We start from the raw sequence: 25,330 nt of genomic DNA, 5'->3' as shown, positions 1-25,330 counted from the left end.
CAGCAATTGGCAACATAAGGCGATGCGGTGCGTCTTGATGCAATCATGGCAGCGGTGCTCTGTACTCTGTACATACATACATACATAGGTACATGGCAACTCGTACCTTCCATGGTGACTGCACAGAAGTGGATAGTGGACCCCGACTCCCAAAGGCCAATTCCGTCAGTGCAGCCCGCTGCGTCCAAGGCCAGCCCCAGCCCATGCCCCCCGGTCCGCTCTCCACTCCACACTCCATCGCCAGTCCAGGAGACCGTCCCGGCCTTCCTCTCCACTAATTAATACCTTCGTACCTTCCTGCCTGCCTGCCCGACCTCGTTGCGTAGGTAGTCTAGGGTAGCGTTCGGCAGCACCAACGCCATACCCTTCCAAGCCTGCCTTTGCCTTGCCTTGCCTTGCCTTACTGTTCCGCCCATCCACTCGATTCCCTCCATCTCGCAACCCACCTCACGCCGCTCCCACGATGCGAATGCTCCTCACCTTGGCGACACCCTCTCCAGCATTATAGACAGCATCGCTATGCGCGCCGTTTCTCTCGTTGCTTGCATTCATCGTATATGATTTTGCGCCCACTAATTAGACACAATGGACGATCTCGCCAGGGCCGAATACCCTGCCATGCTGGTAATGTCCCTCTCTCGTTCCGTCACTCGTCAATTGTCTCCCGCCCAAATGCCCGCCCAGCCACCGACCCGACCCGGCCAGGCCAGGCCAGACCACAAGCCGACGCCGACGACGGCCGGGAGACTCCCACAAACCCTCCAATTGTGCCTCCCTCTACCACTAACGGGGGCGCAATCTTTGCGACTTGATTGCTGACTGCCATTTCCCTTTGTTCAGGAGCACCTCCAGCCCATGCAGGCCGTGAACGTCCTGACCGACCGCGTGAAGAGGATAAACAAGGTCAACACCGAGATCGCAGACTGGCTGCAGGTAAACCGACACCAGAGAACACTCTGCGACAGGGACGCCCCAAGCTGAACAATTATATCCAGGAGCGCCGCCGAGTCGAGGACCAATATGTCCAGAGCCTGAAGAAGCTGCTCACCTTCAAAGTCCCCAACAGCCAGTCTGAGCTTGGGTAGGTCGCCTGCGACTTCCTCGGTCCCCGAAAGCGGCATTGTGTACTGACGGCCTTCTCAGCGTCTTCTCCGGCCCCTGGGACAAGATTCTCCAATCCGTCGATGCGACTGCCCACTCCCACCATGTTTTCGCGAGCCAACTCGAAAAGGATGTCGAGGGTCCCCTGCGCAACTTCCAATCCCGAAAGGAGATGCAGAACATGCAGACCATCTCCGCCAACCTGACCTCCATGGCCCGGGACCTCGAAGATGCCCAGAAAAAGGCCGATGCCCTGACCAGGAAGGGCCCCAAGACGAACACACAGAAGATGGCGGATGCTACGGCAAGGCTCGAGTCTGCCACCCAGCAGTGGGACTCGCAAGCCCCCTTCATCTTCGAGACCTTGCAGGCCCTCGACGAGCAGCGCGTGAACCAGCTGCGCGATCTGCTGACCCAATACGAAACCCACGAGAGCGACCAGGCGCAACGAAACCAGTCCAGGGCTGCCGACACTTTGGCCTCCATGCTGGAAATCAGCACCGAGCAAGAAATCGGGAGCTTCAAGGAGAGGGTTCTCTCGGGAAGGCCGAGGTTGGAGAAGAGGGCCACGGCGTCCAGGCAATCCTCGGGTCTTCCGGCAAGCCAGACGTTGGCGCCTCCGCCGCCGCCGCCTAGCAGCCTGGGTCAACACGATGACGACACGAGCGACCATTCCGGCATGGCCGAAGGCAAGACTGGTATGCCAATTGACAACCGAGTAAAGCTTTCAAACCTTGTACGAGGTAACTAACGATTGGTGCAGAGTCGAAGCTGCGAAGCCGAATTGGCACGATGCTCGGCCGGCGCCGCCAGAGCATCCACGGCGGATTCGGTCAGATATCCCCAGGCAAGGGCGGTGCCCCGTCTTTCGGCCGAGGTCTCAGCAGCAGTCACAGCAGCACGCATGTCCGCCCTGGTCTTTCCCCCAGAGCTTCGTCGAACAATCTGGCTGAGACGAACAACCGATTGTCTGCTCTCGCAGAAACACCCGACTCTCCTAGACCGCCTCAGTCCTCCGGAACCGACAGGCCCCTGCACGAAGGTACCAACGGCTTCGGAGATGGGCCCTCGGATGCCGCGCGCTTGGGCTCGTCCGCCGGCCCCATCAATGGCACCCGCGATACCGATGTTTTGGACGTTGCCCCTCCCCCCGGCCCGCCTCCGTCACAAGGCAAGGATGCCGAAGCCACGGACGCGGAGGGATTCACGATCCGCCCGCCCGCCGACGACCCCATCTCTCAGGCACAGCGTGAGGCCGCAGAAGAGAATGAGCAGATGTTCAGACTCAACATTCAAAGCTCCCCCATCGCAGAGGAAGACGCCGATGCGAAGAAGGCTGCCATGTCGAATGTTGCCAACACCCTGACGCAAATGGCCGTCCCGTCACGGAAGATGGGGACTGTGCGAGGACGGAGAGATGTGAGGAACACCATCTACGTGCCGCCGCCCAACATGCCCGAGCCCGAGCTCACCAACGATAACCCATTCCCTACATCACCGTCACTCCCTAGCCAGTCGTCCAAGCCTACTACCGTGGCCGCTCTCACTTCAGAAGCAAGCATCGCTGCAACGTCGGATACCCAGTCCATTCGCTCAGCAAACTCACTCATGAGCCTTGCTCACGTGAAGCACCCTGAAATGCACGAGCCCGGCCTCAACGCGTCCGTCATTGAGACGGTGTCTGCAACTTTCGAGGAAGGGTCTGTAACAAGCGCCAAGGTTCACGGCGAAATCGCCTTTGCATACCACCCAACTGGCGATGCCCCGCAAGGTATGTGCCCAACTAACCCCCTCTTTTACTTGACGAGGAGGCTAACGAAGAAAAACCAGAACGTGAGACTATCAAAATCAACAACTTCTCTAGCCTGGAAGTCATTGGACCGAATCGCATTTTTGTTCAAAACAGCCCTGGCAAAGCCGACGAGTTCAACTTGGATGTGTCTCACATCAACAAGACAGCCACGGCGTTCACGTATCGGGTCCATGCTGGCGACTCCGAGGGCACCAGCCTGGCGGCTCACGCCCCTTTGCTGATCCGGCCTGTTTGGAAACCCCAGGGAGACAAGCTGGGACTTCTTCTTCAGTACTCTCTCAACCCCGCAAGCAACCTAACGGCACCCGTGACGCTGCGAAACGTCGTGTTTGTCGCTACATACGAAGGCGCCAAGGCATCAGGAGCACAGACCAAGCCCACAGGAACGCATCTCAAGGACAAGCATCTAGTGTACTGGCGTCTTGGCGATCTGACCCTCACTGCCGAGACGCAGAAGATTGTGTGCCGCATCGTCGGTGCCGAGAACGCGGAGCCCAAGCCGGGACATATCGAAGCCAGATGGGAGCTCACACCTGAGGAACTCAGCAGCGGCATCTCCCTCTCGAGACTTGAAGAGACCAAGGGCAAGGGCAAGGATGAGGATGCCGACCCCTTCGCGGACGACAACCCGACGTCGCCGGCGCTACCGCCAGATCAACAGTGGGTTGATGTGAAATTGGTCAAGAAGATTACTAGCGGCAAATATGTGGCCAAGTAACTCTGTCTCCAAAAGCGTTGATGAGAAAAAGGCGCGGTGCAAGGTGTACATACCCCCGTTGGAAGCAGTAGATTTGACGTTATGGAGGGACCATTTTACATAGCGAGCGCATGGCAGAAGAAAAAAAAGACAACCACCAGGTATAGTCTTGTCTGGTAAACAGTTTTTTTTATCCTTCTCAGATGTTGGATTTCCGAGGATCACAATCTCATCGTGGGTGGTCCTTATTTTTAACGATGGAGACGGACTTTTAGGGTTGTTGTAGGTAGCTTTTGTTGTACCGATATCATGAAGAAAAGAGAGATTCCAAGAGGCATCGCCGAGTTGTTTTCCCCCCCTTTCCAGCAAACAAACAAGAACAAGAAAAGAGATCTAAAGGGAAAGAAAAAAAGTTTGAACAAACGAAAATGCCATGTGTCATTATGAGGGTAAACTATTCATCCAGCATCTGAACCTCGCACCAATCTCTAGGTTGTGAGGTGAGGTATCTTCGTGATATAACAAAAAAACCGACAATGTACATACAGTCCACCTCGAGGCTCGAAGGAACCGTTACCCCTTCTCAAAAAAGAGCCATTTCCCCTCTCCATACAGCAAGAAAATCCTTTTGTGGACGACAAAAAACCTCCCCCACTCTCTCTCCCTCTCTCGTCCACGGGTTTTACTCGGTCTGCATCTGGTTTTTCGAGTGCTCCTCGTAAAACTCCAGCGTCAGCGCCGCGAGGAATCCCGGGATGCATCCCTTCTCCCGCACCCAGAAGCCAATCTGGTCGCCGATGCGGCGCGCGAACGCGCTCCGCGGGCCGCCGCCGACCTTCATTGTGCCCTTCTCGCCGTCGAAGATGATCGAGTTCTCGTACTCGTCCGTCTGCGACGGGTAAAAGGTGGACTCGACGCGCATCTTGCCGTTGGGCATGAACATGACGGTCCAGCCGAGGGTGGAGAAGATGGCCTCCTTGAACTCGAGGGACTTCTTGGACCACACCTCCTTGAGCCGCTTTGCCGACTTCTGCGCCGAGGCGGTCTCGGCGCGGGCCTCTTCCACCAGGCGGTTTGCGGCGTCGAGCTGGGACACGGGCACGAGCCGGACGGAGGAGTCGCGCTGAATCTGGGCGAGCAGGTCGGCGTTTTCCTGCTCGAGGGCCTTGAGCTTCGACATCTTGATGGCCTCGAAGTCGGATGTCGGGTTGGAGCGGAGCGAGAGGATGCGCGTCTTGGACTGCGCCTTGAGAGCCTTCAGCTGCTCCTGCACGACGGACAGCTCCTTTTGGGTGACGGCGTGCTGGGTCTGCACCGAGGCGAGCTGGTCCTGGAGCTTGCGGTTCTTGCGGGTCAGGAGGCCGAGCTGCTCGTGCGCGGCCTCGTCGTTTTCGTCGCGCGGGCGTTTGATGCCGGCGGCGGCCGGCGCCGGTTGCGCGGCCTTGCCGGATTCGATGGATGACATCTCGGCGTGCAGCGCCTGTACCTCGGACCTGTACTTATCGACCAGGTCCTCAAGCTCCTGTATCCGCCGGGCTCGGGTCTCGTCTACGGCCTCTGGCTGGAATGCCTCATCCTCCGCGTCGAAAGTCTTCAGCTGAGCACGCAGATATTCGACCTCCTTTACGGCGAGCACGCGTTGGCGCTCGGTCCGCAGACGGGTCTTGTCGGTATTCTGCGTGCTTGCGACCGACTTCGCCTCGGCGAGCTGGGATTTGAGGGTGGCTTGTTCCTCTTGAAGAGACTTCACAGCAGATTCCTGTGTCGCCAACTCGGCCTGTAGCGAACCAATCTTGTCAAGCTGAGATGCGGACTCGTAACGTTGCTCGACCAGGGCGCGGGCGACGGCCTCGGGCGAGTCGAATTCGAGGTCGGCGCCAGTGCTGGCCAGGTAGCCTGTCCAGGCAAGGCGCTCGTCTTCCAGACGCTGGCGTTGGATGTGGGCCTCTGCCAATTCCGTCTCCAGAGACTGGGCGGCTTCGAGTTTGCGTTGAAGGGATCGCTTCTCCTCTTCTACGACCTCAACGGCCCGGTGCATCTGGCGCAAATGCTTCAGCTCGGACAGCTGCTCGCGGTTCGTCCCCTCGAGGCTGCGGATATGCGCCACTTGTTCCGTCAGCTCGCGCTTGATGATGGCCATCGTGTCGGCGTCGCCTGTCTGGGCCTTGAGCCGCAGCACTTCCGACTCGAGGTTTCCCACCACGTTGTCCTTCTCGGCGAGTTGGGACTGAACCTGTTGCAGGGCGGCCTCGCGGGCTTGCGCCTCCTGCTCAAGTTCCTGGGTGGACTTTTGTACTGCCTGCAGCTGCATCTCGAGATCGATCGTCTTCTTCTCGTTGATGCGCGCGGCCTCGTCCTTGGCGGTCGATAGGTCTTCCAATTGTTCCTGTAGCAGACGGGCCTCCTCTTCTGCGTCGCGCGCGCGCTTTTCCAGCCCTGTCTTTTCTTGTGCTATTTCTTCTCGCAGGTCGGCGAGTTCCTTTTGCGTATTCTCCAGTTGGCGCATGGCCTGCGACTTTTCGCTCTCGGCAGCCTGTTTTGCCGTGAAGTCTGCCTGGGCGCGGCGGCGCTGGTCCTCGAGCTCGGCATTGTGTCGCGCATCCGCCATTTCTTTTTCCTGCTCGAATGTGCTAATGGTGTATCGAAGGGTGCCCAGCTCCGCCTTGAGCTCCTCGATCACCTGGCGCTGGGATTCGTACTCGGCTGCGTCCGGGGGCGCCATGTTTTCTTTGGAGCTTTCGCGGGAGGCGGCGCGAAGGGATTCGGGAACGGCGCTCTGGCGTGACCCAGGCCTGCTGTTGGCATCGCCGCCGGTAAAAAGGTTGTAGGTGGGCTGTGTTGCGCGGAATGTCTAGAAATATTTCCGTCAGTGGCTGATTTTGCCCGGAGCCAATGTTTGTTTACTTGACTGGGGGACATACTCTGGATTCTCTCAGTGAAGTGTGCGGCCTGGGAAGCGCGCTCCCGCCAACGCTGGCGCGAAAACGGTTCGTGACCGAGCCGCGTCTCCCGGGGGGATCGCCCGATGGAGTATGCGACCTCATGACGCCGATGCTGTGATAATGCTTCTGGGCGCGTCCTGGCGATGGCCCGATGTTTTGGCGGTTGTTGGAGAAGGGTGTTGCTGTTGCTGGGGACGAGGTCACGTGACGGCGCGAAGAGGATCCGGCAACCCTGGGATGTGGCAGCTCCAGCTGGTTTCCGACCCTGTCTTTTCCCCGCGGTGTGGCATGGGCTGCAGCGGGAGCGGGAGCTGAAGCTGGAGCTGGCTGCATCGCCAACAGCGCACGCCCGATCTCAGCCGTCTGTACCGAGTCCTCGTCTTCGTCCATTTTTTTGAGCCCAGGGTCGATGCTGATATCGAATTGCCTTCGTCGCCACCAACTTGGCGCGTTTGGTCATCAAAAAGCTGAAGTTATCGGGTTGGTGAACGAGGGACGACGTTAAGCTTCACCGACCGACTCAAACTCATTGCTGTTGCTTTGTGGCCGCAAAAGGAAGTCCGGCGAAAAATCGGGTCGCCATTTCCTTTATGAAGACATCCCTAACTGCAGCTTTCCGACGGCAAGAAAATGTTTAGGTTTGCATTCCCTCCAAGAATCCATCGTACGGCACAGCAAAACGCTATTTTTTATTTTATTTTCATCAGCATTCAGCAAGGCCTTCTTTCCACTTCGCTAGGGTTCGGATCAACTGCCAGTAAATCAGAGTCATTAAGCACAGGGACCGGACCATCTTTGAAGCTATCCTGACTCTGGAGTTCTACACAGCAAAGACCAAGTGGTACTGCTTTGTTGACAAGCAACATGCGTCTGAACAACCACCTGATGCCTCCAGCTCGGATCCCTCATTGCGAAGCAGTTCATCAAAGCTTTTTTCTTTCCTCAGACGAAGAATTACTTTCAATACACCAGGCCCATCAGACTCGCCACCCACCAACAGACTCATTAACGGTGTGAGACAAGTGACAACGGGTCCAAACCCTGTGACCCTGTGGCTTGGGAGGGCAGGGCGGGAGCAAACGGGGAACGGCTGCACCATGACGTGATCCCCACATCCCACATGTGCTGGAGCTTGTTCCTGACTTGGACCCCCGCACTGATCAAGGGGTGTTCCGTGCCCTAGTTGCTGAGGTGCGTGCTCACCCAAGCTCCGGTGCCAGAAGCAGATTTCAACGATAGCTTCATCCTCCCGGAAAACCCCCTCCATAACACCCCGAAAGCGACGCCGAGCCCCTCCCCGAGCCCCGAAATCTAGCCTCATAGTACCTCGATCGAATTGCTTGCGAAGGAGAAGCTCGGCCAATTGGAGCATACGAACGGGGTCACCTCGAGGCAGTAGAAAAACCGGCCGGGACAACCGAGCTTCAATCCTACGGAGGCCCTTGGACGAAAGCGATTCGGTGCCGAGTCAGCCTCTCCTCGACCGGAAGATATACCCATATTTCAAATCGAATCGATTAGAACTCAAAGTTCGGTCGCTGGATCGACTGCGATACTGTGCACAAGGTTGAGCCTGACTGCGACAACTAGTCTTTGCTGACCTGCATCCGGACCAGCAGCTCCCGCCTCAAGGACAGCACCTTGCTCTTCTCTCTCGTCGTGACCCATCTGCCCACGTCTGAATGTACTAGCTCAATAAACACCTATCTAAGCACTTCTTCCATCTATCTTTTCTGAGTTCTTTCTTCCTTCAACTCACTACCAACACCGCTTTCGTCGCCATCCATCGCCATCAGCATCCTGCCACAATGGCACTGTCACGCCTCTTGGTAAGCCATCTATCAGCTAGTCATCTGGCTCATTGTGAATATACTGGGGATGCCTGTGCTAATTCTAAGAATAGCTTCGAGGCACCCCCAGCCACACCCTTCGCCCTGCTGCTTTCCCTGCCCTTGCTCCTCTGGGCCTCTCCCGTGCTTCCCGCTGCTATTCAACCGAGGGCGTCAGCAAGGGTGATGAGAAGGGGAAGGAGGGCGTTCAAGAGGACCGCCCTCCCCCTTATACCCATCGAGGCTCGGCCATCAATTTCAACTGGGCCCGCGAGGCCGAGAAGAAGCAGAGGGACGGCCCGACCTTGTCGGCCGACAACTGGGAGGAGCACCCGGACGCCAAGATCGAGGATTTCGAGGAGCTCCCATACAAGGAGTTCGGCATCAACCAGCACATGGAGGTCAATGCCGAGTTCAAGAAGGTGCTGACCGAGGTTGTCCGAGAGTTCCGCGCCCCCATTATGTACGCCATGGCCTACGGCTCCGGCGTCTTCCCCCAGTCCTCGGCTAGCAGGTCCGTTTCGGACGAGGAGTTCCGCGCCGTACACCCCAAGCCCTCACCCTCCCTGATGGAGGTCCAGAAGGGCGGTCCCAAGATGATCGACTTCATCTTCGGCGTCACGCATACGCAGCACTGGCACTCGCTCAACATGCGCCAGCACCGCGATCATTACTCCGGCCTGGCGAGCTTCGGCTCGGGTCTCGTCTCGACCTTCCAGGATCGATGGGGCGCCGGTGTCTACTTCAACCCCTACGTCACCAAGAAGGGCATGCTCATCAAGTACGGTGTTACGTCAATCGACAACCTGTGCACTGATCTCTCCACCTGGAACAACCTGTATCTTGCTGGAAGACTTCACAAGCCGGTTAAGATCCTGCGTGATCATCCTCGAGTCCGCCTTTCAAACCAGGTCAACCTCATCTCCGCAGTCCGCGCCGCTCTTCTCCTGCTGCCACCCAAGTTCACTGAGAAGGAGCTCTTTTCGACGATTGCCGGCATCTCGTACCTTGGCGACCCGCGCATGTCGCTTCCTACCGAGAACAAGAGCAAGATCTCCAACATTGTGGACAACAACATGGTCTCCTTCCGCAAGCTATACGGCCCCTTGCTGAACACCATGCCCAACGTCGACTTCGCCGAAGGAGCCGATCAACAGAGCAAGCACAGCTCCGACGCCGAGTACGACGGCGCCATGTACCAGGATATGGACCCTGTCAAGCGCGGCAACATGGTTCGCCGTTTGCCCAAGGCCTTCCGCTCGCGTCTCTACTTCCAGTACCAAAAGAAGTTCGGGGTCCCGGCGTCCGACTTCAAGGCCATGATGGAGGCTTCCAAGGCCGAGGACGACGTCAGCTTCAAGCGCCGCGAAGGTGGCGGCTTTGAGCAGCGCATCGTGCAGGATAACCCTGAGGATCTGCACGTTTTCATTCGTAAGGTCATCAAACAGACGGTCAACTGGCCTGCTACTGCACAGTCCATCAAGGGCTTCTTCACTGCCGGTGTCGGCCGCTCCATTCGCTACATGTCCGAGAAGTGGAACAAGTACAATGAAGGCAAGGCCAAGGACAAGGCCAAGGCCAAGACCACGACCGAGGAGCAACAGAAGAAGACGGAGTAAACTGCTTCCAATTTGCGGGCGAACAGTTGTTGCGGATAGTCGGCAGCATGTTCAATCTTTTGAATTCGGCATGCATATGTGACGACTCCGAGCCCATTGCCTAACGCAGCGCACGACTTCTACAAAACTTTGACGTTTCGACGCCTGGTAAATACGCATTTTTCTACGCTCGACGCTTTCCAGCATCGGCCTGTACATTTTCGCCAAGGACGCATCATAGCGGTTTATGCGCTTTCTTTCCCCTCTTTCCAGCCGGTCGAGTTCAGCAGTTGCATCAGTAGAGGAGTCGTCATCTCGAGACTACTTTCCAGGAAAGGATATCTCAGTGCCCCCTCGAATGTGAACTCTGCATGACTGTTTACAATAACTCCCACCCTACCAAGGCTTTGACCGACGCGGGGGGTTTTATACCTTTCTTTTGTACACTGCGCTATGGGGAATTTTGCATCAGCATTGGCAGGCGGTCCCGAGTTGAACTGGAAGAAAAAAAGGGGGGCCTGGGGGTTTGGTGGTTTACACCTTTTTGGCCACATCTTGCTCTACGGCATCTCTGGATAGCAAAGCCTGGGAATCAATCTTTACTGGAACTGTGAGGACTTCAGCGGCATCTTTGGAGATACTGCGGTGACTGATGGGTTTCGCTTTCTACAAAGGACGCTCTGGGAAGTCGTGAGAGTCGAGCGAATATGGCAGGCGTTGGGAGACTTGTAACAAGAGTATTATTGCCAGGAGAAGAGTATCCTGAAGGCCCATTCCGGCAGATTTGAATGAAGCGACGAGATCGCCAAATTTCACATGGCATCCGTGGATTATTATTGAGTGAATGTGAACGAACGGCCATGTTGTTTTGTGGGCACACGGGTCGCGCCGGTCTGATAGTTCAGTAGAATAGTAGAACACGATGGCAAATACACGGTCGAGAATGCAGCGTAGTGTTTTGAAGTCATGATATTATTGCTATGGGCCGCGGCCCAGCTAATAGTACAGGGTGTTGTTTCATTACATCGTTCAACTTTTTATTCCCACTCGGCGAGAAGGGAAGCGGGCGTTTGCTTTACCACTTCTTCTTGGCGTACGAGGCGACGCCGTCAATGACCTTGTCGGTGAAGTCCTCGTTCTTCTTGTCCTCCTTCTTGTCCTTGCCGCCGCCCATGAGGCCGCCGAGGAGGCCGCCGCCGCTGCCGCCGCTGCCGCCGCTGCTGCCGTGGTTGTCGTTGCGATCGTAGCTGTCGCGGCCTGGGGAACAAGTACAGTTAGTGACGAGTGCTTAAGCGGGGGAGTGAGGGTTGTCGAAACTTACGTCCGTGGGATGAGTTGCCGCCGGAGGATCCGTAGTTGTCACGGCCGCCGCCGCCACCGCCGTAGCCGCCGCCGTTTCCACCGCTGCCGTAGCTGTCGCGGCCACCACCGTAGCCACCACCGCCGCCGCCGCTGCCGCCACTGCTGTAGTTTTCGCGGCCTCCACCGCCACCGAAGCCGCCGCTGGGGGCGCCGCCTCCGTAGTTGTCACGACCGCCGCCGAAGCCGCCGCTAGGTGCGCCCCCGTAGTTCTCGCGGCCGCCGTTGCCGTAGCCGCCGCTGGGAGCACCGCCTCCGTAGCCTCCCGAGGAGTAGCCGCCGCCGGAGCCGTAGTTCTCTTGTCTTCCGCCTTGCATGGTGACTGATTTATGTGTGGGCTGGAGACTTTGTGGGTTGTGTTTTTGCGTGTATGAATGTGTTGCGTTGTATGAGTGGGTTGTAAATGACACTCTTGTTGTTATTTATGATGATGATGAGAGGAATATCAAGCGTTTGAAGAGCCTTAGCATCGACCTCTTTATACTAAGAACGACCACCTCTCAAAGCCCGTCATCGTGACCAAGAACACACCTGCTCTCGCCCTCGTCATCGGCCTGTTTGCCAGTTCCATCCTCAACGTCAAATCCTACCCGCCGTTCCCCATCAAAAAACATCACCAGCGGCCACCACACCGGGGAAGTCGACGTCAGCACGTCAAGGGGTCCTGTAATGGGATTCAAGCATCAGGGCACTCAGATCGCGGGGATCACCAGCGGTGCCGGCCAAGGTGCCGCGTAAGGTGCCGTCTCTACCGCCTTGGGTGTCGTTATTTGCCGTCCAGTACCCAGCTTTCCCAACAGACTTCTGTGGCCCCTTCCAAGCTTCACAGTTGGGGGAGGAGGGGGGAGGGGGGGCCGTTTGGCGAGAGCCGCATCGAAGGCTCACCCCATCTGATCTCATACGGCGACCATCATTTCCCGAGCGGGCAGGAGGCGTCACGGCTTGCGGGCCCGCTCCCAGGCCCCGGGAGAGGCGCTGAGGGCGCAATTCTTGGTCAGTAAGCGTGTGGCGATGTGGGGAATGTTGGAATGAATGGGACGGGAGGGGGGAGGAAACTTGGACTGGGCTGGCTTTCTATTCTGGTTCATTGATGGGAGGGACCCTGATCGGCCCGTCAATCATGTCGTAAAAGGACTAGAAAGCCGTATCTTTTGATGTTTCTTGACGTGCCCCCTTAATCGAAGGCAATAAGAGATGTCGTCGATTCAAGGTAAAGGGGACCGGAGACAAATTACTATTTTGGCACGGAAATGGGGATCCCTTTTTTTCTTTTCTTCGGGAAATTCTTTTTTGGAAGTGCACCGTTGGCAACGCACACTGGGAGGAAGTATGACGCAATGAATGAATGGGCTTCTGACGAGGCGCGGAGATCGGTCGCCGGGCACCGTTGCCAAGTCCAACTGCTCGCTGAAAGGAAGCTATTCGGCGCCTTCCCGCATGCTTCCTAGCTGCTGCTGCTGCTTTGTTCATTCATTCATTTCCAACTTGGCAATGCCTCGGACATGAACTTCTTTTTTTTTATTTTTTAAAGAAAGTGTCGACAGCGATAATCTAACCAACGCTCGAACAATTCAAGGCTAACTACAATGTAAGCGGAATTTTTGTAACGTGACAGGGATCTCCCCGCGACTTCACCGCCGAGGGGGCTGGTCTCCTTCGGGCAGTGGAGATAGAGAGAGCATTGGGAATGGTGTAGTGTAGTAGATTCGTATTGCACCCAACTTTGCGACATGGAACTGACGAGTTCACCAAACAGACCGGCGCGGCTGGGCACATGGAAAGGTCCACCAGTTGATTGAGGTATCTGATCGAGCCCCTCTCCGGCTCTTGGCCGACGGCTCCGGGGCTCTTCTCTCCAAGGTCCTGCCCCGACGGCGCCGTCGCATGCATATTGCCCCAATTCGCCGGTCTGCATGCAAAGCAAAGCAATTATTGCCTTGCGCAAACACTTTCGTCGCCTCATGCATCGCCGCGGCGCACTGTCGCTGGGTGAACTGGGCGCAGAGCATGGGACACGGCGAGGCAAACGTCCCATTCTTTGGCAGGGCGCCCGAACACACCCGAGATGCAAGCAGTCGTTCGGTCGGTTCGTTGGGCTGGCGCAGCAAACAGCAGCTCCGGACTCAACAGCGCAGCGCAGCGCACCCGGCGCTCTGCTCTCTCAGCATATATGCGCATACATTCTTGGTACGAGTGCTGCGCATCCGTAGCCTGAGAGGGAGAAACACTGGGCGCCTAGACGACGACCAACACCGTCAAACGCTGCTCCCGCCAAGCTGCCCTAGAAACCCCCCGGATGCTTCTCCCTTCCCGTGCGCGTGCCCTTCTACCAGAGCATCTCCATGCCCCTCCATTGAGACCCTTTTTTGCTTTCTGTGAATCAATTCCTCGGGCGACACGGAGTAGTGGTCCGGACTACTCCCTCCCCCACCCACCCTGACCTAGACATGCTTGGCAGCCCCCCCCGGCGATGCTTCGCGAGGCCACGGCTTGCTTGGCTTGGCTGGTTAGACTAATCAAGACTGGCCGTTTGCCCTCTTTTTTTCTCTCACTGTTTCTCCCCGCAAAAGACCAGGAAGCGCGTGGGCTTTCCGTGTGCATGCAACCACACCGATTGGGCACATTCCCGGTGCCACCAACACTCCATTGTTCTTCAGTGTGCGGCATATGACATCCAACCACCACCCACCACCCACTCCTACATCCTCGCTGCCCGCTTTCTTTTCTCCTGCCGGCCAGTCCAGCACCCTGTTCGTCTTGCTGCACCCTGCCTCCCCCCCTCCGCTGCCTAGGTACAGTGGTTGGTTGTCAGCGAAGGAGAGCGGCATTCTAACGACGACGACTTTCCACCTTTCCCAGCCTCTCTCTGCATACCGCCAACTCTCAACCTCACCCTCACCCTCACCCTCGCTCTCACCTTCGCCCTCACCCTCTCTGTCTCTCCCGCGTCGAACAGGCCGTCTCGGGTGCCCTTCTACCGAACGTAACACGCTCCAGAAGGCAGGGAAACAGAACAGAAAGAAAAGAAAAAAGAAAAGCTACAACGCTGTAGAGAAGAACCGACAGCCAACGGCCGAGTAAACCCCAAGCGTTGGCACTCGTTTCCCACCCACCACACGTCCGGTACCGCCGATCGCCCAAACACCAAACCCTCTCTCTTTCTCTCTCTCTCCCAACTCTCCGCCGGCGGATGATTTCACGATAGCGACCGAACTTCACCGAGCGACCGAGGCGATTCTCGCCGTGCCAGCATGGCGCGCCCGCGCATTCCCGCCCTCTATGGCATCCTCCAGTTCTGCCTCCGCCTGACCCTCCTGGTCTTCGAGGTGTGCGCCCTCGCCGCCCTCATCACCCTCTCGAGATACGGCTTCCACTTCCCCCTCGGATATGTGACGGTGAGACTGCCAGCCTTTTTTTTTTCCTGCTCTTTATTCCCCGGCCTCTACGTCTTTGTCCTGTCCAGAATTATTTTTTAATCACCCTCCAAAATTGCAATTGTTAACTGAACTCGTCCAGTCTGCTACGGGCATCGTCTTCACTATGGCGGAGATGGTCACGCTGGCCAACTCGACCGGCCAGATCCCCCGCATGCGCACCGGCGCCCTCGTCGTCGGCGACTTCACCCTCTTCGTCCTCGGCCTCGTTGCCTTCTTCTACTTCATCATCATCAACGGCTGGCGCACCGGCAGCCCCCAGCGCGAGTACCGCGCCTGGCGCGACGACCCCCTCGGCGACGAGAAGGCCACCTGGGCCCCCTGGTACATGTGGCTCCAGCTCATCGCCGCCGTGCTGCACTTCCTGTACATGCTCATGCACTGCGTCGACGCGTGCAGGGAGGGCCGGCCCGACCAGCAGCGGAGGCGGCGACGCCGGAGGCTGCAGCGGGAGGTCGAGAGGCAGGTGGCGGCCGAGCGGGTGGCGGCTGAGCGGGATGCGGCGCGGCGAGATGGTATGGATCCCGAGATGGCGCAGGCGGCGCCGACGACAGCGCCGACGGCGACGAGCTAGCGACGGGGGGCGACGAAAAAGCCCTTTTATTGGTTTACCGGGCGAACTTGTTTTTGTTGGTAATTGTTTCGGGCTTGGTGTTCCTGGCGTTTGGAGACGGAGGGGAGGGGGGATTGTTTTGTGCTTTCCGGCTTGCATTGGGCGCGCAGATGGTTACGGCCTTGAGCAAGTGCTGGTCTTGGCTGGGAGAATCATCGCGCCCACGGCTGCGATTGTCGGCGGACGAAGTGGCACTTACCCTTCACTTTGAGAAAAGAGCATGAAGCGTTGGGGTCATGGGGGGATGGGGGATGGGAGCATAGAGGCATGCATCTTGCTTCATGTGGCCGCAACGTATTTCTAGACAATGATCATAACCGCTGCATGGAAAGCGTTACATATGGCACCTAGTCACTTATGGGCACATATCTATTATCTATATGGCATTTACCACACCGGGTAGGATACCCAGATAATTCAAGAGCCACAGTTTTCCCCTTTTGAGTACCCGCCTTTACTCTTCTTCCTGTTAATTCGACTTTCTGCCCTCGGCCGGACCACATTCCTGAGAGGACAGCAAGGGACAAGAAACCCCCAAAAAGGAAAACCTTGACCCGCAATCGGGCCCGTGTAAGTGCCGGGAACGGCTCCCGCGGCCACATTCTGACAGCCAATGCCAGTGCGGCTGCAGTCTCGAACGGGGGGGCTTGGAAACGTTGGGCCACGTTCTCATGGTTCATTGTTCGTCTTCAACGCGTGTTAGAGTTCAACCGAAACGGACTTCCTTCGTCCAGTCTTTTGCGTGTAGCGTCGAATCGGCCCGTCCAACGACGCCCAATCACATTTCTGGCCCGGAGGACGGCCCGTTTGCGCCCATCCCTCTCCTACCGGGGATCTTCAGGGGCGGGAGCAACGTCGCCGCATTCGCGAGCGGCAGTAGCGACATCTCGAAAAATGTGCGATCTCAAAGGGCAGCTAGGCTTGGATTCTAACTCTGCGCAGGAGGTTCGGGGGATTGGCCCAGTCGGCCTTGACTGCTCGACTTGTCGGGATGTCGGGTTTGACAGGACTGACCTGTGGGGGGTGTACACGCGGATGCGGGCGCAGCCAAAGAGCTTGTGATGGAGGTGTCTGCAGACTAGTCACGCAAGTGTCGGGAGCCAGACGGACGGCGAACTCCGAGGCGCGCGCGCATCGGGGGTCCGCGGACCAAGGCGAGAGAGAGACACTTGTACTCTCGACATCCAGCAGGCGCAGAGCGGACGTCGGTCCTCGGCTGCCTTTTGACGGTGAAGATATCGGGTCCGAACTTCATGCATTGCGAACTCGTATTCAACCTCCGCGAATGGGGCTGCGCCGAACATATCAATGGAGAAGTATTATACTTTTTTCTTTCTTGTTATTAATTTCTTCTAACCACCTCCCCATCACCGCCCACCTACTTACCAACCTCTCACCGAGGCCCGCTACCGCTTCGCAGGCCCGGAAACACTCGAGCCCTTGGCCACCTTGACGGTCGCCGTCCCCTTCCCGCCGTCAACCCACCGCCTCTCGCAGCCCCCGAGCTCCAGCCACCCCCTCGTGCCCTCGGGCGCGTCCCACTCGACCGTCGCGACGCCGCCCTCGACCGCCCACTTGGCGCTGAACCTGCCCAGCGCCGTCGTGAACCCGGCCTGCGCCGCCGGCACCTCCCCGAACACGGGCTTCAGGCTCCACTCGGCCCCGGCGGGCCGCGTCACGCGCAGCCCGACGAGGTACTCGGTCAGCGTGCTCGTGGGCCCGCTGCTCCAGCCGTGCGCGTGGCTGACGTAGCTCGGGTCGTCCGTGTACCCGCGCCCGCTGCGGTACCCGAAGCTGCCGTCGACGAGGTAGCCCTCGATGACGGTCGACCCCGTGCCGTTGGGGTGGTTCAGGTACCACCCCCAGCTGTCGCGCACGAGCCGCAGCGCCCGGTCCGCCCGCCCCGCGACGAAGTGCGCCTCGAGCTCGATGCTCGAGATGAAGGGCGACACGTTGCCCGGCAGCTCCGGCGACGCGGGCCCGATGGGCGTCCAGTTCTCCGTCAGCGCCGCCGAGATGGACGCCGCCTCCGGCCCCGCCGGGTCGACCACGCCGAAGGCGATGGCGTAGCTGTTGGCGTCCTGCGGGTAGAGCGTGCGGTTCCGGTAGCCGTCGATGAAGGCGCCCTTGTCGGCGTCCCAGAGGTGGGTCATGATGGCCGCCTTGAGGGCCTCCGCGCGGGCGAGCCAGGTCTCGGTGAGGTTGGTGCCGGCGGCGGCGGCGGCGGCGTCAGAGGACGCGGCCGGGGCGAGGTCGGCGAGGAAGGCGCCGGTGGTGAGGGTGCGGTAGAGGAGCATGTTGGGGGCGCTGCCGTTCATTGAGTTGATGTAGCGCGCCCAGTCGCCCGTGGCCGTGGCGTTGAGGATGCCCGTCTCCGGGAGGACCTTTGCCGAGATGTAGTCCATGGCGCGGAGGTAGGTGGCCCAGTTGTCGGCGAGCCACGGCAGGTCGCCGGAGAAGAGGACGTAGTTGTAGGCGCCGATCATGGTCCACATGTGGTAGGTGTCGCTCGTGGCGTCGAGGTACGGCGGGCCGGCGCGGGGGAAGATGCCCGAGGGCCGCTGGAAGTTGAACATGGTCTGGATGGCGTTGCGGGCGCTCTCGAGGTCGCCCGTGCTGACGAAGGCCGAGGGCACGGCGACGCCCATGTCGCCGGGCCAGATCCAGCGGTCGCGCTTGGCGCCGTCGAGGAGCAGCGAGGCGCCGACGCCGAGCCAGGCGTCGTTGAACCAGCCGCCGTCCCAGACGTCCTCGGTGAGCACGCGGCCCGTCTCGGGCGGCGCCGCGTTGGTCTGCAGCGTGTAGGCGCCGCTGTACCAGATCCGGTTGAGGAGCTCGTCGGACGAGTGGAAGTAGCCCTGGTAGGCGCGGAGGTTGGACCACGTCGGCTGGAAGACGATCTCGACCGAGACGTCGTTGACGGAGAGCGTCGTCGTCGCGTTCGACGCCGCCGCCGTGGCGTTCGTCATGAGGTAGACGGTGAGGTACCTGAAGCCGCCGCGGAGCTGCGGGAAGGGGACGGTGTAGGACCCCTCGCCCGGCGACGCGACGTCGTGGAAGAGGGCGCCGTCGACCGAGATGAGGGCCTGGCCCGGCCCGCGGTAGTTGCCGTTGGAGTTGTCCGAGTACTCGCCGATCCAGTTCTTGGCCTCCGTCCACGCGAAGCCGAGGACCGCGGGGCCGCCGCCGCCGGAGAGGGTGTAGTTCACCGTCGTGAGGCCGCCGACGAGGATGCCGAAGTCGAAGACGAGCGCCGAGCCGTTGCCGCTGAGGACCTGGGCCGACGGGTCGGGGAAAGCGGCGAGCGTCTCGGCGGTCGCGAGGGAGAGGACGGATTTCGGGCGCGCCGTGCGGGAGTCCGGGGCGTAGATGTTTTCGTCCCAGGGCCCGGGGAAGGAGGCTTCCGTCGGGTGCGTGCAGGTTGCGTTGCGCCAGCAGGACGACGATGACGATGATGCTAGGGCGCCGGCGACGAGGCCGAGACCCGGCAGCAGAAGCTTGGGAGAGACCATGGCGGGCGTAAGGTCTGGTCCGGAAGCGAAGCCTGCGTGGTGGAGGAGGTCATCGCTCTCGCGGGTCGAGGCGACGCATGGCCAACTTTAAGGAGAGATGCATCGCCACATTGCTATGCCGAAGGGCGCCCCGTCCGCTTAACCAGGACGTCGAGATTCAATGGATGGAGCCCCGGCGGATTAGCCTAAGAGCATATCCCCGCAAAGCCCCCTCCTCGACCTTTAGTCGTTGTCATTTCGGCCGCCCGGGGGTCGCGGGCGGAAGAAAAGGCGCGAGAAGCTGTGGCATCTCCCGGCAGATGGGGCCATCCACTCGGTCAATTCGGGTCAAAGTTGCGTGGTGAGTTTTGTGCTACTTCTGCAGTTTTCCAGCCCGTTTCTCTTGTGGCCGGGGGCTTTTTAAACGGATCAACCAAGGCAATCCTGCCATGAGTCGGGCTTGCCTGGGCTCTGGGACTGGACGAGGGATCAGACAGACCCCGTTCTCTCCAGGACGAGAAAGCCGCTAAGGAAGGTAGTTGCAAGGGAAAGCCCTGGCAAGCCCTGGGTCGAGGAGGCACGTCGTCATGTCGGGGATGTCGGCAAAGATGGGGGAGATGAGGAGAAGCAGGGAAGGAAAGGCAAAGAGTGCGGGGTAGAGGATGAGCTGGGGGATGGGGTGTGGGGTAATTAACCTGGAGAAACACTTGATTTTCGACCCCTGCGCGTGTTCGTCTCAACTCTTCATCATCTGTTCTGCAGTTACATCGTATAAGTATGTTTGATTAGTTATGCGTGGGCCGCGTACGAAGCACTATGAAGGGATTCTTTGCCACTCTCAAGGCCTGATGCCGCTACGCTTTTGAAATAAGGATTTCTGCCTGTCCGCTCGACAGGTCGACCAGATATCCACCCCTAGACTCCGAAGCCCCCGTGACCGCAAACTTCGCCCCTCCTGAAAGCGTCTTGGTAAGCCAGACGACCGTGGAGTTGGCTTGGAGGGCCGTCTGGGTAGCGGCAGATCCGACGCTGAGTCTGATCGACTGTCCTTCTCGGTCGTAGGTGACAGTCTGGATGGCTCCGGCGCTTAGCGAGACTTTGAGACCCAGGTCTGCGACGAATACACGGCGTCGAACAGCATCGCGCGGCTGGGCCACAACCGCGGTCTCGTTCGACGCCACGACGTTCCCGCCGAAGACGACCTCGCCGTAACTTTCGTGGTTAACAATGTACAAGGTCTGGCCGAGGCCAAGCCCGAGGAAACCGAGGCCGTAGTCGCCGGTGTACGGGTCCCATTCGAGGTGCTCGGGGAAGGAGTGGAATGCCGCCGACGGGCAACCTTCGCTGTCAATGTTGGTCAACGGGGCCGTGTTGCCGGCGAACGCGACGCGGATGGCGTTGAAGTCGGTCGGGTTCCGCTCAAAGTAGTGCAGCAAGGGAAGCGAGTTGAGGCCGGAGCCGTAGTGATGGATCTGGCGTTCCATTCCGGGGTGCTTGGCACCGTAGTTGAAGTCCCAGTAACGCCGGGCGTTGCCGTTCCAGCCCCAATGCGCCACAGTGGGCATGTAGGCCGCGATGCTGTTGATGGCCTTGGTTGCCGTGTTGTTCAGCCCAAAGTAGCTGCGCGTCAAAGTTAGCCCAAATGGTCCTCTCAAGCCCGATGATCAGAGACGGCGAGACTTACTTTGTCCAGTAGTAGACGCCCTCCTGCCCTGTGCTGTCCCAGGCCATTTCACTACCAAACGGCACGGCAAGCGTCTCCCAGAACTCGGCGCGGATGCGCATGGAATCCTCCAACGCAACCGCTTCCTGCGTCATGTTCTCTCTTTTCAGGTCCTCAAGCAGTTCGGCAAAAACGGTCTCTCCCATCAGTCCGACCAAACCATAGTCGCACTCGGGGGCACCATTGGCGAGGCAGTGCTGGACGGTGCTGTATGCCTGGTTAAGATACCAACTCCACTCGGCCCGAGTCTTGACCTGGGGATAGTCTCTTGCCACACGGTACATGGTCCAATAGGCTACCACGGGATGGACATAGTTGTATGCGCGGCTGGTGGTGTAAGCCCTCTCCTTGGTCCACGAGGTCCAGCTTGTCCAGTCGAAGTCGGCGTTGTAGGAGAAGTTGACAGCAGCAGGCTCATAGAAGAATGTGCTTGCTCTCACAGCGAAGGAATCGGGCGGCTGGATCGTTCCAACCACGGTTTCATGGATGAAGTCATCCAGGACAGCGACCTCTCTTTCCACGGGCTGGAGAAATAGTTTCGTGGCCGCGGCGACGTAGGCTCCGGTTCCTCCCTCATCACTGAGGCCTGCAATCCAGACACGTGAGTCTTGCGTAAGAATCGCATTCACTTCCCTGTCATAAGTCATGATAGAGGGCGCCCTTCCGAAGGGGTCGGTCTCGTCGGTATAGTGGGCGGCAGTCGTGAGGAAGTGACCCAGGTCAGAGACCGTTTCTGGCGCCGGCTTCGTTATGAAGTAATGGACAACCTGCGTCTTGCCGTCTTCGTACGTGACGGTAGTCTTGGCTCTGCCCCATGTGCCCTCCGTTGGCGTGAGAATGTATGGACTGCCCTTTGCGGTAGAGTCTTGATCAATGGTGAAGGCGCCGTCGCCGTCGATGGACTTCACCGCAGAAGAGTGCGTGAGGTACAGGCGCGCGGTGAGATCAGCGGGGACCACATATCCGGGGATCCCCACGGCCAGAGGAATGTCCGCTTTGACGACGGCGTCCTCGATGGTTTGAATGCTCTCTGAAATCACAAACTTGAGCCCGACAGAGTATGTCTCCCCCGGCTCCAGGGTCTTTGACGTGGGAGGGTTCCAGGGCTTGGCGTTTTTCCACTCATTCTCAGCCCAAGCTTGTGAGTGAATCGTCCACTCGTATGTTCCTTCGTATGTTTGCGACTGATACCAAAAGTCTCCCTGCGGCTCCTCGAGAAGTCTCCATGCTTCGAGGGGGGTCGAGCCGAGTGGTGCGATAACGAGCGCGTTTCCAAGGCCGCGGACGGGGGACACGCGGATGTACCCAGCATCCAGTCCAATGTAGGGGTCTGCGAGGGAGCACTTTGCCTGGGTATCCTCGGCCTCCCGCATGGTGAAAATGTTGTTTATAGCGACCGGAAGACCCAGCGACCCGAGCTGGACGGTAGCGTTGGCGGTATTTGACAGGTTCAAACGCAGGGCAAGGCCGTCGCCCTCGGCCAGCCATTCGCGGGTCACTGTCAAGGGCACGCCGCTGGGTAGCGTCGCAGCCAGGTCTGCGCCAGCAATGACGCCGGGGGCGAGATCGTCCAAAGCCTTGACGGGGCTTCTGTTGCTGGCAGAGTCGGCGTTGGTCCAGGTGCTTGCGCCGGCGATTTTGAAGCGGAATGTAACATCTCCAATGTGGTGGGCGCCATTGTAAGTCAGGTTTGAAAGGAAGTCGGAGGGAAGGAAATCGAAACCTGAGCCGACTTTGAGGGAAGCCAGCGTCTGAGAGTCGCGAACGATCTGGCCGCTGACCTGGCCGGCTTTGAAATCAACAACGCCATTGCCCAAGCCGAGAGCATCGGCGGTGGACTGGCCACTGGCAAGCGAGCTCAAAGCGAGCGTGAGCGCAGGCACACTGAGCAGCGCCCGGAACATCATGAATACTGTGCGGATCACTTTGAAGGGCCTTTGCTTGAGGCACACGGTGGAAGCGCTTCTTCGTGCATTGCAACTCCTGCTGAGAGCCCGTCCTTTATGAAGACTTGTAGCGCCATTTAAGTGGCATGTTGCCTTGATATGCGTCGTCGACCGCTAATCTCCCATCGTTGCATGTGTTCTGGAGCCATCACCCATTCTAGAAGCTCGGCGGCCATTAATACGAGACCAGAGCTTTAGAATCGTCCAACATGCCAGTTATTACCAAATGATCGACAGGCCGGTTTGCCTCCTCCGACGGGGAGGGGTTGTGCTGGATGGAAATGTCCGTGTACGCGAGCGGGGTTATTTCCCTGCAGGCACATCATATCTAGGGTACGGTTTATCCCCTCAATCGCAATCAGTTATTATTGCTGGGGTAGCGAGGTGAGATCGGAACCATGACCGGCCGTACCCTTGTTTTGGAAACTCTGGCATGCTTGTAACGTAACCCCACTGCCTGCCATCGGTGATGTATATTTATCTTGCGGGCTATATTGCATAGTTTTGCAGACGAACAAGTTCATCTCAATTAAAAGCTTGTATCTAAGTAGTAGCCATCGCTTCTTCGGGCTTTTAGCTTCCCCGGGATTTCCAGTTGTCCGGGAAAACCAAGGGGCCGCCGTTCCCGAAAAAAGATCGTTCCGAACAGCCCACTCAGAGAGTTTAATGCGATTTCGTAATTAGTTAATTTCTGTAAAGCTTAAATCTAGGATTCGTCTGGAATTATTGTGAATGACATCCACTCGGTGTCCTCCCACTCCATGGAGTTGACAACGTCGATGATTTGCTGGGCAGTCAAGTCCTCCGCCTGACTGCTGCTGTCTTTGGTAAATTCCTTATAGGCTGGCGAGGCATCTTCGACTTCAGGAACCCGCGCTTCTACTTGAACCAAAGTTTGGAGAGCCATTGGATCTGTTTGCTGCCAGCCCGCGTCCCGACGAGCATCGGGCGGCTCGCTCGCTGCGCGGGTTTGAGTGGCTTCAAATCCGCTTAGCATTTCTTCCAACTTCTGCATCTCGCTTTTACGGAATTCGGCAATAAGGTTTCCGCTGGCAACCATCTCATCGATAATATCGTTTGATTTTTCGAACCAAGGCGGCTGGCTTTCTATTAGGCGTGAATCGACACCCCGCGCGACGAGGAGAGCGACCGTCGACACAAAGAGAGAGTCGAGATCCAAGGGAAGGAAGGTTTCTTTGAATGGAAGTCAGACCGCTGTCCTTTAGACTTATTCGCTCCTGATAACTTACCTAGCAAGCCTTGTGCTCTCAATCTGTCGAGAATATTGAGAATTTGGATAGAGGATTCCGCACACATTTGCAGCGGATTTCGGACTTTTGGCGATGCAATTAATGAGTCTGCCTCTAGTGGTGAATTGAATCTTTTAATCAAACAACAAAGTAGCAATGGCCTTGTCGCGAGGATGATACACTTGTGTCATGAGTAAGCAGGACGTCAACCCAACATGGGTATACTAGAGCTGGACTGACCTGGTAGTACAAGAGGTGTAAGTGGGCAGAAAGCCTCGAGATGCCGTCAAAACGCTCATCCGCATGCAGCGGAAACGACGTCCGGAGCTCATCGGCTACTGAAACGATGCTCTGCAGCACTACTTTTGTGCTGAGCACAAATTTCTTGTTGAGCCGACCATTTGCGCCATACACGGCTATATAGAAGAAAGGTTTCATTAGTAGTGCAAGTAATAGGAATGTCCGTTGAGTGTCCTAGAACCTACTGCTGCTGATTTCGGCAATGATGCGAGCGAATTTGATTTGCATACTGAGTGCAGTCGTGCGATGGACCGAGCCCGGATATGATGGCAACTGACAATAGACACCCTCATCCAGAGTTGACTGAGGAAGCCCCATCAACGAAGTCATTTGTCGGTCCAGGACATACACAGTCCACCATATCTTGCGGCATCTTTGGACGAGGCCTGGCCCCAGCTCCATTATCGGCATATCCGTATGCATACCGTAGTTCATTGCCACGCTTTTTGCCTGGCCTATCTGATTCAGGATGTCAGCAGAATTCTTGGCAAATTTGCCCAGAATTACTTACAAAGTTGTGAGCCGCGTGTCGGAAATCCAAAGCCTGGTAATACCAAGCCATGGAGCACAGGATTTCTGTTGATAAAATAGGTTCCTTGCAAAGCGCAGTAACATCAGGAAGAAGTTGGAGAGCTTTGACAAAAAATTCGGCACCAGACGGCTTTTTCCCTTGGGTTTTGCGCTGAATGAGACTCTTTCCAAATGCAAGAATCACAAGGAAGTGAATGTACCACAGACTGTTCTCTTCTGCCCTGTCGGCAGAAGACTTCGAGTAGAAGCTCTGCATGTTGACCATGAAGTCTTCCTCTTCGAAGAGATGGAACATCTGACCGCAGTGAAACTTGACCGCGTTGATGAGGAAGATGGCGTAGTCGAAGCTGGGCAAAAGTCGGTTGTCCAGGATTTGTGTCGTGCGGGAGCCATCCCATCCAAGATCATAGGCACAACCGTCAAATAAGAGACTATTCGTGGGGAGAGGAGCCTGGCAGACATGCTCGTGAGTGACACTGAGTACTTGACGGGAAAACGACCAATTCGACGAAGAGCCTAGAAAGTCTGGTTCGAGTGTTAGTACTGCCGCGTAGTGTGACTTGCTCAATCTAAATATGAGTACTCACAAGGTTGTCCATTTGATGCGGACATGCAAAATCGAGATGGTGTTGTTGTGAGAGGATTCGTCAAATCTGGCCCTTCTACATCCCTGAGTGGCGATTCCCTTGACACTCCTTCTGGA

General features: G+C 57.7%; 8 protein-coding genes across 8 annotated transcripts; 3 read left to right on the top strand and 5 right to left on the bottom strand.

Moving 5' to 3' along the window:
• Nucleotides 1–585: 585 nt before the first annotated feature.
• On the top strand, nucleotides 586–3,632 carry EsH8_IX_000239 (Muniscin C-terminal mu homology domain-containing protein; the record flags this gene model as incomplete). The annotated part of the gene is made up of 6 exons (XM_083266575.1): nucleotides 586–624; nucleotides 841–933; nucleotides 996–1,081; nucleotides 1,144–1,799; nucleotides 1,865–2,872; nucleotides 2,932–3,632. The coding sequence occupies 6 exons, from the start codon at nucleotides 586–588 to the stop codon at nucleotides 3,630–3,632; spliced, it is 2,583 nt and encodes an 860-aa protein (XP_083130140.1).
• Nucleotides 3,633–4,293: 661 nt separating this feature from the next.
• EsH8_IX_000238 (coiled-coil domain-containing protein MAD1) lies at nucleotides 4,294–6,943 on the bottom strand (the record flags this gene model as incomplete). The annotated part of the gene is made up of 2 exons (XM_083266574.1): nucleotides 4,294–6,462; nucleotides 6,533–6,943. 2 exons carry the CDS (start codon nucleotides 6,941–6,943, stop codon nucleotides 4,294–4,296), a joined length of 2,580 nt encoding a protein of 859 aa, XP_083130139.1.
• Nucleotides 6,944–8,361: 1,418 nt separating this feature from the next.
• EsH8_IX_000237 (mitochondrial matrix Mmp37-domain-containing protein) lies at nucleotides 8,362–10,001 on the top strand (the record flags this gene model as incomplete). Its single annotated transcript, XM_083266573.1, has 2 exons — nucleotides 8,362–8,382; nucleotides 8,457–10,001. 2 exons carry the CDS (start codon nucleotides 8,362–8,364, stop codon nucleotides 9,999–10,001), a joined length of 1,566 nt encoding a protein of 521 aa, XP_083130138.1.
• A 1,054-nt stretch (nucleotides 10,002–11,055) lies between these two features.
• On the bottom strand, nucleotides 11,056–11,656 carry EsH8_IX_000236 (uncharacterized protein; the record flags this gene model as incomplete). The annotated part of the gene is made up of 2 exons (XM_083266572.1): nucleotides 11,056–11,237; nucleotides 11,302–11,656. 2 exons carry the CDS (start codon nucleotides 11,654–11,656, stop codon nucleotides 11,056–11,058), a joined length of 537 nt encoding a protein of 178 aa, XP_083130137.1.
• A 2,934-nt stretch (nucleotides 11,657–14,590) lies between these two features.
• On the top strand, nucleotides 14,591–15,347 carry EsH8_IX_000235 (uncharacterized protein; the record flags this gene model as incomplete). Its single annotated transcript, XM_083266571.1, has 2 exons — nucleotides 14,591–14,734; nucleotides 14,856–15,347. The coding sequence occupies 2 exons, from the start codon at nucleotides 14,591–14,593 to the stop codon at nucleotides 15,345–15,347; spliced, it is 636 nt and encodes a 211-aa protein (XP_083130136.1).
• A 1,445-nt stretch (nucleotides 15,348–16,792) lies between these two features.
• Nucleotides 16,793–18,898, bottom strand: EsH8_IX_000234 (uncharacterized protein; the record flags this gene model as incomplete). Its single annotated transcript, XM_083266570.1, has 1 exon — nucleotides 16,793–18,898. The coding sequence occupies one exon, from the start codon at nucleotides 18,896–18,898 to the stop codon at nucleotides 16,793–16,795; it is 2,106 nt and encodes a 701-aa protein (XP_083130135.1).
• An 833-nt stretch (nucleotides 18,899–19,731) lies between these two features.
• On the bottom strand, nucleotides 19,732–22,504 carry EsH8_IX_000233 (uncharacterized protein; the record flags this gene model as incomplete). Its single annotated transcript, XM_083266569.1, has 2 exons — nucleotides 19,732–20,497; nucleotides 20,562–22,504. The coding sequence occupies 2 exons, from the start codon at nucleotides 22,502–22,504 to the stop codon at nucleotides 19,732–19,734; spliced, it is 2,709 nt and encodes a 902-aa protein (XP_083130134.1).
• A 748-nt stretch (nucleotides 22,505–23,252) lies between these two features.
• EsH8_IX_000232 (fungal specific transcription factor domain-containing protein) lies at nucleotides 23,253–25,226 on the bottom strand (the record flags this gene model as incomplete). Its single annotated transcript, XM_083266568.1, has 4 exons — nucleotides 23,253–23,740; nucleotides 24,522–24,555; nucleotides 24,608–25,078; nucleotides 25,215–25,226. The coding sequence occupies 4 exons, from the start codon at nucleotides 25,224–25,226 to the stop codon at nucleotides 23,253–23,255; spliced, it is 1,005 nt and encodes a 334-aa protein (XP_083130133.1).
• Nucleotides 25,227–25,330: the final 104 nt, after the last annotated feature.

Source organism: Colletotrichum jinshuiense, chromosome 9 (assembly GCF_051148585.1).
Source record: "Colletotrichum jinshuiense chromosome 9, complete sequence".
NCBI classification, from domain to species: domain Eukaryota; kingdom Fungi; phylum Ascomycota; class Sordariomycetes; order Glomerellales; family Glomerellaceae; genus Colletotrichum; species Colletotrichum jinshuiense.
The sequence above is the reverse complement of the archived record's forward strand: the minus strand, read 5'-3'. Positions and strand labels throughout refer to the sequence as shown.